The 12301-nt window shown below is 47.6% G+C and overlaps 1 protein-coding gene across 6 annotated transcripts in view; it reads left to right on the plus strand.

Annotated features, from left to right (window-relative positions):
- CLCN3 (chloride voltage-gated channel 3) overlaps positions 1–12301 on the plus strand; it is a 92251-nt gene that overhangs the window by 76259 nt on the left and 3691 nt on the right. For 4 of the 6 annotated variants that reach the window (XM_043890896.1, XM_043890897.1, XM_043890898.1 and 1 more), the window contains 3 exons: positions 152–550; positions 5421–5637; positions 12007–12082. In XM_043890896.1, coding sequence (XP_043746831.1) covers positions 152–550; positions 5421–5637; positions 12007–12082 — 692 coding nt within the window. The remainder of the gene's footprint in view (positions 1–151; positions 551–5420; positions 5638–12006; positions 12083–12301) is intronic. The other 2 variants (XM_043890900.1, XM_043890901.1) reach the window with 1 other exon arrangement.

The following is a 12301-nucleotide window of genomic DNA, read 5'->3' on the forward strand; positions in this document are numbered from 1 at the left end:
GATGAGTGTTTCTCGGGATCTTATCACAATAGTCGTGATCCTTTTCACTAAGTTTGTTTATAGTTTGGGTTCACCTGCCTCGTGGAGCAATTCTGCCACTGTGGGTTGGTGGGGATCCTGTGCTTCCTGACCCTGGCCCTTGCTTTTTCAGGTGGTGTGACGAGGATGACCGTGTCCTTGGTGGTTATCGTCTTTGAGCTCACGGGAGGCCTGGAGTACATCGTGCCCCTCATGGCTGCTGTGATGACCAGCAAATGGGTGGGCGATGCCTTCGGGAGGGAAGGCATCTATGAAGCCCACATCCGGCTGAACGGGTACCCCTTCCTGGATGCCAAAGAAGAGTTCACCCACACCACCCTGGCTGCCGATGTCATGAGGCCTCGGAGGAGTGATCCCCCACTGGCCGTGCTGACCCAGGACAACATGACGGTGGACGACATAGAGAACATGATCAACGAGACCAGCTACAATGGTTTTCCCGTCATCATGTCCAGGGAGTCGCAGAGACTCGTGGGCTTTGCCCTCAGAAGAGACCTGACCATTGCCATAGGTACCCTTTTAAAGAAACCTACACACGCAGGCACACGCCCGTCTCTGACTGGCTGTCGGTGTCTAGGTACCTGGGTGGCCAGATACAAATATATAATAGATTTTTGAAAGAAAGGGAAACTGTAAAATATAATTTGTTGAGTTTGTGGGGGCAAGTGGTATATTGTGTATCTCTTCATCTCTTAGGATTTTTTTAGGAAAGGAATTTATGCTTCCATGGGTTGTTTTCCACCTAAATATTGTTTGAACTTTTGATTTGGCATTATTACGAAAGCTTGGAGTCAGACTCTTCTTGCCCAGAAAAGTTTTGTCGATAGCCTTCATAATAACATGAACTAGTACTATGAGGCCTTAGTAACTGTTGAGGTATTCAGCTAAATACATTCTCATTATTTGAATGCAAGTTATTGAAAATTCCATCATCTTTGGTCTGTTTCATATCCAATCCACAGGGTATTGCTTTTTAAATTTTGGAATTTAGATTTATACTATTAATTTGTAATATATAGTTTCAAGTGAAAAAGATAATTGAGATTTTATTTCTGGTTAAGTGCCAGGATAAAAAAGGAAGACCTCCTATATTCTGTGCTGACATTCCTGAAAAGGTATTGATAGTTTAAAGGCATTAGCCATCTGTGTTATTTTTTTTGAGATAAACCATTTCTGAGGAGGAAGCCAATTTTGTTCCTCCAAAATGTATTTATCCCCTTTCCTTGTAGTCCTGCAGTATTGATAAGGCTGGTAAGACTTCTGCGTAATCTGACTCCTTTTCTAGTCTGACTGCTCTTCCCAAACCCCCAGAGGTGACAGAGGGTATTTTCGTCCAGCCATTGCTTTGGTAATCACTCCCAGTGTTGAGTAGAGGGCTTGGAGCTGAAATGCAGAGCATTCAGCCCATCCCCAAGGGTCACTCCTGTGAACCTGGTGCCTCCCTCCAGCTGACCTCTCTGGCTGCTGCAGAAGGGTTGTAAAGTGTTTGAGTTCTTGCACCGTTTAAGAGGGAAGGCTAGATGGTGTGATGAGCAGTATTTCTCACATCAGACTGGAAGCTGTCAGCTACAAAAGCTATTCACGCACAGACAAGAGAAAAAGTCTGCAGAACAGCCAGTTCAGCCGAGGAGATACGGCGTGGAGGCCTTCTGTAGCCCAGCGGTCCTGGCACTGTGAGTCCTGCTGGAGGTCACGGAGTAAGGGTTCCAGCGTGTATGGCAGATAGGGCTGCATCTAGGCGTGTCCGCCTCCAAGCCGTCACCATGGCAACGTCAGAGGAGCCTTTCCTTGTTTATTTTTTATACTGTAACATGTAAGAGTAAACAAAGAAGAAAAGGGTGGGAATTTTGGCATTTATATAGAAATTTAAAGGAAAAAGCCCTGGTTTTTAAAAGATAAGACGATGGTAAAGTTAAAAATTATTTGTACTCCCATTGATTCTGTGGATATATTTTTACATATTTTTTATTACTGTCTTGGGAAATAGAATATTGGCATGAGAGGTTTCAGGGACTTGGGGTGCCTTAGGTCTGTGAGTTCTCAAACCCTGCTGTCAGAAAGCTTGGTTACATTGTGGTCTATTGTACCATACCTTAAATGTTCACACACATATATTTGCTAAAGTTTTAATTTTTCAATGGGAAAAATAGACCTGTATGCCAGGTTTTTTATGTTATAATCAACATATTATATATGATATAATATGTAGTTTATGTATATTTATATAAACTATAGTATGTAGTTTATTTATGTAAGATATAGTATGTAGTTTAATATATTTATAGAAGATATATTGTTTATATATATTTATATACGATACTTATAAAAATACTTTAGCAAGAAAGAATGCTGGAGTAAGTCATGAGCTGTCTTGTGTCTGGGGATAGGAAAACTCAAGATTTAAAAGACCACTTTTCCCCAGATTTATTTATAAATTCTCCATTTTTATTAAAACTTTTTTTTTTTTTTACTTTATGTGTAGACAGTACATACACATAGTTGAAACTCAAGAAGGTTAAACATACAGAGTGAAAACCTCTCGCCCATGACGTTGTAGTGGCCGGTTAGCTCTGCAGGCAGGCACTCCGCGGCTTCCACCGTTTCTGTGGATGGTATTCAGTGCGCCCGTACATCAGTGTGTGTGTTTTTCCCTTTTTCTTCTTCAGCAGCAGATTGTATCGTGTGCGGTCCTGTGTCTCATCTTCTCCACTGCACGGTGTGTTCTTGGGCCTCTTTCCAGATCATGTTATCTTTAGCAGCTTCAGCGCCAGAGTGGAGGTGCTGTGGAACTCCTCGTGATTATGTCAGCTTCCCACTGAGGGACGTGTGAGAGGCTTCCATTCTGCTCTGATGAACACTGCTTCCTCACACAGCTGATGACCTCACTCGGTTGATGTTTTCTCTGGGCACAGAAGTAGGCAAATCCTGGAAACGGAGTTGTTGAGTCAGAGAGCAACACATGTGTGATTTTGTAAGATATTTTCAGACGGTATTAAGTTGTGGTTCTGCCACGTGCCCTCACCAGGCGTGAACAGCAGTTTACTGTGTTCAGGTTTAGTCCAAATGGAGAGACATGCCTCTTGCCTTTTTGTGTCCAGATGTATTACTGAGGCTGAATGTTATGTGGGCTTCTTTAAAATGAAGCACAGGATTTCCCTGGTGGCCCAGTGGTTAAAAGACTCCATGCTGCCCATTCAGGGGGCCCAGGTTCGATCCCTGGTCAGGGAACTAGATCCCACATACCCTGTGGCGTGACCAAAAGATTACTAAAGAAGTAAATAAAAAGCAAAATGAAGCATATATTTAACAGTGCTTACAGTGTGAATGGAATAGTCTTTTCTGTTTCCCACCTTAGGGTGTAAAAGTGTACCTGTTCCTTTCCATGTGTGTACTAGGAACGGTGGGTCTTACAGGGAGATTGTTCATGTGTGAGAACTTGGAACCTGTGGACCCAGTGACTGGGGTCAGAGAGGTGCGTGCGTAGGGACAGGCTGCCCCCTCGGGAGCTTCTGTGCGGAGCAGAGCTTTAGCACACCTGGGGGAGACCCTGCTCGGGCTCTCCCCACAGCAGGGTTACCAACCCCAGACTGGGGAGTGGTGCTTACTCGGGAATCCGAACGCTAGTCCCTGGACCAGTCTCTGTGTATCTCTTTGTAGGAGTTAAAATGAGCCTTGTACCTGCTCAGGTAGTGGAAACACCATGCTATGAATATGGTGACCTGTTTGCTGTCTAAATTAACACAAGTAAGCCCTTCTTCTGGAAGTGAACTCTACATCTGCCTGCACTCCTTAAAAAAAGGTGAATCATGTCAAAATTCGGATGGTGATTTCTGTTTCAAAGGCCCTTGAATGACATTCAAAAACCAAATGTAGGAGATGTCCTGGCGCTTAGTACGTGTTCAGTGAGTGTGCTTGTGTCAGTAATGCCGGCCTTCATATAAAAGTGGTGTTCTTCAGACATCATATTGGATCCCAGATGGACTGCCTAGGCGCGGGCCTCTGTATCCCGTAGTGAGGGCTGTCTCATTGCTTGTGCAGGTGTAAAGGCCCTTAGTTCCAGGAAATAAGTAAATGAATCACAGTAATCAATGGCATTTTTCTAAACTCTTCTGGAATTGTTTTATCATTAGATGTATATTTAAGCAGTCTTTCTGCTTGTTTGGACTGATGGTATAATATGTGGTCAGTTAAGGTTTCAGGCTGAACACTGGGCTCAGCTTTATAAAGCACTCGGAATGACTGTCATTCATGATGGGCCAGTAACCTGATGCTTCTTTGGGCTGACAACAGCTCAACAAGCATTTTTCAGAAGTCAGTTACTGAGGGGCTTTCTTCTCCCCAGTGTCTTCCTCATGCTTTCAAGGTGTTAGGGAGTCCCAGTGTTAGAACCCCGTTGGACGTTACGCACGGTGAAGCCGGGCCTTAGTGATCGGAAGGAGTGGAAAGGGTTGCAGCTTGTGTTTGCGAGCTGTGCTTACTGTTCCATGCAGGACTGAGGCTTAGTATGTTTGTTTAAATGTTTTTGTAGCTGAATTTCTGTTCAAAATAATGTTCAGTGTGACAAATACCATATGTGTACGCAGTTTTGAATTCACACTGACTCGGCAGTAGGAACGTGAGCATTTTTATTTTCCTCGGGCGTGCTCTCCCTTTTCTGGGTCTCCTCCTCCCTCCCCCGCGGTCTGCACTCTTCCTCTGCAGTGTTCTGCCTCTTGGCCACGTCCTGTCTCCACGTTGAGAGGAGGCAGCGGACGCAGACACAAGGCAGGAGCGCCGGCAGGGCCCCAAGAGCAGGAACTCATGACCTTCACAGATAAGCCCTGAAGGTTGGCCAGCGTCCATCCACCCCGCCTCACGGCTCACCTGCAAAGTTAAGCTTGAATGCCAGAAAAGAGCGCGAACTAGCCGGTTCACGGCAGGGGACAGACAGTCGGTCCTGGCAGGGGCGTGGAGTTCTCTGTGGATCCGGCTGCGAGGCAGGAGGAGGGGCGCCTGGCGCGGTGGGCCCTGGAGGGGAGGCTCCCTTCATGAGGGCTGTCTCATTGCTTGTGCAGGCATAAAGTCCTGTGGTCCCAGCACGTTTCCTGGTCCACGTCAGAGTTAGACAGCAGCGACGAAAATCATGCCGTGCTAATGATTACACCAAAAATATTTTACTTGCACAAAGATGATTTGTTATTAGTAGATTCTGATTCTGTCGAGTACAGGAGATCGCGAAATAGCTTTTCAGTGGGTTTTTTTCTTGGTTAGTAAGAGAGGAAAAAATGAAGAGGTCAAAAGGATATGTTTGTTCACCGTTTTAAACCTGTGACAAGCAGGTTGCCGTGAAAGCAGAAGGAGCCCTGTCAGAGTGTCACGGGCGGTCTTCTCTGTCTCTGCAGAAAGCGCCCGGAAGAAGCAGGAGGGGATCGTGGGCAGCTCGCGCGTCTGCTTCGCGCAGCACACCCCGTCCCTGCCGGCCGAGAGCCCCCGGCCGCTGAAGCTCCGCAGCATCCTGGACATGAGCCCGTTCACGGTGACGGACCACACGCCCATGGAGATCGTGGTGGACATCTTCCGGAAGCTGGGCCTGCGGCAGTGCCTCGTCACGCACAACGGGTGGGTGTGTCCCCCTCGCGTGCGGGGCCCTCGGGGTCGGGGTAGGGGGAGCCCCGTCAGGCCCCTGGGAGAGGTCTGCCATTCAGGATTAGCCCCTCAGAGTCCCACTTAGCAAGGGTGGGCGAAGTGTTGACTGCCAGGTCTCTGCTGAACCAGGAGCGCTTCAGGGCTGCAGGGAGGCGATGTCCTAGGGGGTCGGGGAGGGGCTGGGGGGCCTCCAAGCTGAGGGGTCCCTTTTCGGACAGCAGTGGACTCCACTGCATGGAGCTCTGCAGCGGCCTGTTCTTGTAAATATTTCATGGTCAGAGTCTTCGTCTCTAGGACAGTAATAACTTTCTGGCTGTTTACTATTTGATTTATTGTGTGGTGAGGGAAATTGTGTATAATTAGTCAAAGTTGATGGATTAGCTGAAAACCTTTTGTAAATGCTCTGTTTCCGCTTTTCTACAGTCTCCATCTGCAAATCCTGTGAATACAGTGCTGGCAGATAAACACTTATGTATTTAAAATGCACACATTGGTTTTTCTGCCCTTCGCACATAACCTGGCCATGTTTCTCCATGTGGGAGTTTGGGGAAGTATGGTCTGGTGGGAGTCGGGGAGCGGGGAGACCCTGCGCCTCTGCCCCTGGCGCCCGCCTGCTGCCTGGCGCTGCTCCCCGCTCCCGGGCCTGGGGTGTGCCTCCCTGCTGCCCTTCTCTCCGGGCCCCTGGTTGCCACCACGCTGCCCTTCCTGCTCGGAGCCCTCAGGACTGTGCTGCGCCTGAAGGCTGAGGACAGCGAGGCTGGTGGAGTAGGCGGGGCGGCTGCCCCGCACTGTGTGAGACTGCGGGAGGGCCCAGCGGTCCCACAGCCATCCTGTGCAGATAGAACACACCCTCTCCTGGGGACGGCACGAGGTGGGCGCCTCCGGCTGCAGCCCCTCTGCGGTCCCTCTGCATGGAGATGGTCATCCATGTGGGAAGCTGTGCCCAGGCCCGTGGTCAGCACAGGTAGTCCAGGGAGCAGTAGCCTCCCAGCTCAGAAGTCCTGCCTCTTGCTGTTGACCAGTAGAATCCATCTCTTTCTTTGTGATTTCTTTTTTTTTTTTTGGCCATACCATGCGGTATGTGAGATCTCAGTTCCCCAACCAGGGATGGGACCCATGTCCTCTGCATCGGCCGTACAGAGTCTTCAGCACTGGACCACAGGAAAGTGCCGTGATTTCTTGGACACTGTATTAGCTGTAAGGGTCTGGAATACAGATAGAAGCTAGAGAGCGTGCCTCGTGGCTCGTGTTTGCACTGTGCTAGCCACTCAAGGTAACTCCAGGAAGCAGGGAGGAATCGATGGAGGGATGAGGTCTTGACCAAGGGCAGGGAGTTCTATTTTTGTTTTTTTTTTCTCAAGATAAGGGTTTTCTTTTTATTCTATGACAGAGTCCAGGTACAGGTAGTTGTTGGGAGTGGTGGTGGGTTCAGGGTGTCCAGAACACAGTTCCTGGGGCTTCCTTGGCTCTCTGTGGCTGCTCTGAGACTGCAGGACGTCTGGTCGGCTCAGGGCGTTGCAGGCTCACCGCACTGTCCCTCTCGGCTCTTCCTCTGAGGATTCCCCACAGAGACGTATACCCTGCGACTTCCGCTCACCTGTCGTCCCCCAGAATGCTGCCGCGTGGTCTCTGGATGCACGTGTTGTTGCATAATTTAACATTTAAAACTCGAAGTGTGCTAATAATGGAAAGGTTGAGAATTGACATCAGGCACTCTAGATTCCTTGGGTGACTTAAATACTCATCTCTGCACACTCTTGCTGCCACACTGTAACCCTTATCCTTCTTATGAAAGACAGCTCCATGGTCTTCCTCAGCCAATGCACCTGGCTGGATGTTCGCAGTCCAAAGTGTCTCTAACCTTGAAGGAATGTTCACCGTTCTGGAAACCAGAGGGCAAGTTGTCTGGTTCAAATGCCCTCAGACTGCGTTGATGAGAAATAACAAAACAACCACAAGAATACTGCTCACAGGGGAGAACAGTCGGTGCTGGTAACAGTGAGCAAAGGATGGTGGGCAGGATACCAAGGCCTTACAGGCTTGCCAGGGGTTACAGTCAGTCCATTATCCTGCCCCCTATTGATTGTAACCATTTTCTTGAATTATAGTGTTACAAAGAATATTCAGTGAACATTCATATGCACTAATTTACATATGCATATCTGAAGAATATGCAGGGAGAAATAGCTGAGAGACATATCAATAACCTCAGATATGCAGATGACACCACCATTATGGTGAAGAACTAAAGAGCCTCTTGATGGAAGTGAAAGAGGAGAGTGAAAAAGCTGGCCTAAAACCGAGCATTCAGAAAACTAAGATCAGGGCATCTGGTCCCATCACTTCAGGGCAAATAGATGGGGAAACAGTGGGAGCAGTGACAGACTTTATCTTCTTGGACTCCAAAATCACTGCAGATGGTGACTGCAGCCATGAAACTGAAAGAAGCTTGCTCCTTGGAAGAAAAGCTATGACCAACCTAGACAGCGTATTAAAAAGCAGAGACATTACTTTGCCGACAAAGGTCCGTCTAGTCAAAGCTATGGTTTTTCCAGTGATCATGTATGGATGTGAGAGTTGGACTATAAAGAAAGCTGAGCACTGAAGAATTGATGCTTGTGGTGTTGAAGAAGACTCTTGAGAATCCCTTGGACTGCAAGGAGATCCAACTAGTCCATCCTAAAGGAAATCAGTCCTGAATATTCATTGGAAGGACTGATGCTGAAGCTGAAGCTCAAATACTTTGGCCACCTGATGCGAAGAGCTGACTCATTGGAAAAGACCCTGATGCTGGGAAAGATTGAGGGAAGGAGGAGAAGGGGATGACAAAGGATGAGATGGTTGGATGGCATCACCAACTTGATGGGCATGAGCAAGCTCTGGGAGTTGGTGATGGACAGGGAAGCCTGGCATGCTGAAGTCCATGGGGTCACAAAGAGTCAACACGACTGAGTGACTGAACAAAATTGATCTGAAGAATAAAGTCCTAAAAGTGAAAAATTTGAAAGTTAATGCATTGAAAATTTAATAGATATTTTCACATAATCATATAAAATAATTTACATTCAATGTTAGCTCATGTTTTGAAGTATCTCTTTTTAGTATAAAGAATTCCATGGTCCCATATGTGACATGATTATAGTTACAGTTTTTGTTGTCTATTGCATAGTGATATCACTGCATTTGAAATGTTTGAATTTTAGTTTTTAAAACAGCATCCCATATTTGAAAACCCATGTTTGTGCATGTGTATATAAGATGACTTAGTTAGCTCATTTTGACTTAGTAACTAGTTGTCAAATATGACTGAGTGGACTGCTAAGTTTGGTTTATGTGCTTCATACCTGGGGAGTCATGGCACCAGACCATGAGCTTATGTAGCTACAGGCATGTGGTTTGGCCTCCTAGGGTATTTGGCACTAAATTTTTGCACATGGTTGGTTTTCTGCAAATATTAGTTGATTTGTGTATTTTTCATGTTCATGATTAGTTGCTTCAAATTAAGGTTTTTCTCCTCTCCCAACTCACTGTGGGGGAGAAAAGCAGATTCTCACAGCTTTTCTCTTACATCCCTTCCCTAAAATGAGACTTTTTGAGGTTTTCTAAGGATTATTTTTGTTCCATTTATTTTAGTGTAACCATAGGGAAATGAGAAAGTAGGGGAAATCCTCCCACTTGGTGGTTTCCTCCAGTTAACAGGCATCAGCTGGACTGGGGTTGAGAGCAGCAGTGGTTCCAGAAAGGCTGGGACAGGAAGGTTGGGGACCGGGGTGAACTGCACGTCAGCTGTTGTGCGACAGTGTGAGCCTGGGTCTGTTTACGTAGGATGTGCCTCGTAGTTACTGATGTGTCGTCAGAAATCTGGATTTTATGTTACGTTATTTTATAACTAATGAAAGATGAGTGGCCATCGACCAAACAAGTCATGTGGTGTGGCGCCTCCAGGTTTGTAGCTGGTGTGCAAGGCGGTTTTACGCTCAGGCCGGTTCTTCAGTGGTGGGCAGAGTGTTGGATGATAGGAGAAGAGATGTGTGTCAGCAGAATAGCTGTTTTCCTTTGTTTAGGGTTGTTTAAAGAATAATGGTACCAAACTTCATTGTTTAAAAGCTTAATAGGTACACGCTAAAGGGAGTACCTTTTCGTAAAGCTTTCCGGGTGGGGGTCCCTTTGGCAATAAATGGCTCAGTCGGAAGCCATGCTGGGTCGTCCTCAACGCTGACCTGCGCGGTGTTGCTCTGCGTGCCTCACGTGGCTGGGCCTCCTCAGTCGTCACCAGTGGGCATGTCCTTGCGCAGTCCTGGTGAGGCACGTCCCGGGCCGTGGCGATCGCTGCCGCCGTGCACTCGGCTGACAGTGCCAGCACAGGCGCTCGAGAGGAGTGGACGGAGCGGGCGCTGGTAAGGGCGGACAGCTCAGGTTCTCTCCTGAGCCTGCCTGTTCATGAGAGAGCTTGGGGTGGGAGGTGCTGTGGTTACATTTTCCTTATTTTTGTCCTTCAAGGAAAATAGGTTGCTATAAGAAGAGAGCACATGTCTTCTGCATTTTAGTGGAGAGTCTAATGGTCAGCATGTTAGGGTTTCATACTGAGTCCTTAGAGGTGGAAAACAGCTGTGTGTTTGGGGGAAGAAGACTTGAGGAATCCAGATCTGCATATGAAAGGAGAAAACGAGGTTGGGGGGAGATCTGCATATGAAAGGAGAAAACGAGGTTGGGGGGAGGTCTTGCCCATGTTTTGTGTTCTGATAAGCAGAATATCTCAGAATCCTTCAGCTTTGGTGGAACCAGCAGGATGTTCACAGGAATTGCTCAGAATGAGTTCTGTGGCCGTGTGGGTCAGGAAAGGGTTGGATCAAATGCTGTAGAGGTTTCTTTACTGTGGAGCTTTGCACACGGGGTGGACAGTAAACATGGTTTTCCAAACGTGCACCTTTTGGGCAAGGAAGCCGGCGGGCAGAGGGGCTCCTGGGCCTGGTGTTTCTGGACACAGATACTCTGGGGCAGCGTGCTGGGTTGAGCCTTATTGCTCTTTCAGCATTGTGCACCCCCAAGGAAACAGTCATCTTTTACAGGAGTCAGATTTTGCATTGATTTTCCCCATACTTCTGAAATTAATAAAGCCTGACTGAGTTTGTCCTTATTACTCTGAAATCTCTTTTCTCTAGTAACTAAAGAGAGGAAACATATGTATTTCCTCCTTTTATGGCTGTTACTTTGTAAATACAAAGATTACTTTATAATGTATAAGTTTGCTATTTTGTCCTTAATAAATTCATGACTGACCTCATTGCATACCTCAAGGTTTGGCAGAGCTTACTAACTTAGTAACTGAAATTAATCATTGTATGTAATCAGGTAGAGAAGAGTAAGAATTTAAACTGGGGTTCTTTTACTTAATGTCAAGATGCTCACTTTTCTTGATTCCAACTATATATGCAGGTGAATTGGTGATTGTTTCTCTTTAAACACCTGCTGAGTGGGTGCTTATTTTATGTGGGGCATGTTCTGAGCTATTGGAGGGAGACGTGCTCCCACGTTCTGAGAACTGTTCAGCTTGTCTTTGTTCTTAAGGATAAGTGCGTCATTGTAAAAGATAAGAAGACATTAGCAAAGAAGCGGTTTTTGCCTCTCCCAGTCCCTTCCCTGCCCGCTTCCTGCCCATCCATCCCCAGGCGCCTTCCCTGCCCCGTGACTGACCGCTGAAAAAGCAGCGTCCCAGGGGCCCAGAGCCCTTGACTGAGCAGGTCCCCTGCTGACGTTCGTTCTTCAGGAAGCCGGGGTGGTCCGAGGCAGTGCGACAGAGAACCGGCCTAGCCAGACAGCAGGGTGTGCGGTCACCCTGCAGGGTGTGCTGAAGGGGCTTCCAGAATTGAAAGAGGAAAGCTTTTAAGGTTCTCAGCGTCCATTGTGTATACTTTCGTAGACTGGAGTTGACTTCATTCACTTCCATTGTAAAGGTGAATACAGTGAGGAGGGCTGGGGGCTGGCCCTTCAGGAATGAGAAGCACTTTCCTCTGTGGCAAGAACATGAAGCTACCGTTCAGAGTTGAGCAGCTGTGTACTGATGGTGTTTCTTTGTACTTTTTTTTGGAGTCATCTTCATTTTGAGCTTTTATAATCTTGATTTTTAATTTAAGGACAACTACCTACCAGTATTTGAAGTAGGATCACATAACTTGCAAAAGCCAGTAGAATTAATGCAGTGGTACCTGGGGTTTCAGAGCACTTGTGTGTGAATTTTTCTGAAGCCCATCATGTTTTAGCTCTTTCTGGCCCTCTGTATCAGGATGGTAGGACCCCTCCCCGAGTCCCCCGCAGTCATTAGCATCACGTGGTCTGTTGCAGGAGCCTCTTGGGGATCATCACCAAGAAGAACATGGTAGCACACCTGGAGGAGCTGACGCGGCGCGCCGAGCCCCTGGTGATCACGCGGCTGCTCCCCAGACTGGGCGGGGGGCGGCTCCGTGCCCTCGCCTCCCCCACCGGGCTTGTTAGACCCTCCTCCTCCCCACACGGCGGGGTGTGCACACCCTGCCCTGGGAAGCAGCAGGCCCGCCTCCTGGCCACCACAGCCTCTCCTTGGCTTTAGGACTGTAGGCAGTGTGTGTGCACAGTCCTAACGGCAGATACCCCACTCCAG

This window comes from Cervus elaphus, chromosome 29 (genome assembly GCF_910594005.1).
Source record: "Cervus elaphus chromosome 29, mCerEla1.1, whole genome shotgun sequence".
NCBI lineage: Eukaryota > Metazoa > Chordata > Mammalia > Artiodactyla > Cervidae > Cervus > Cervus elaphus.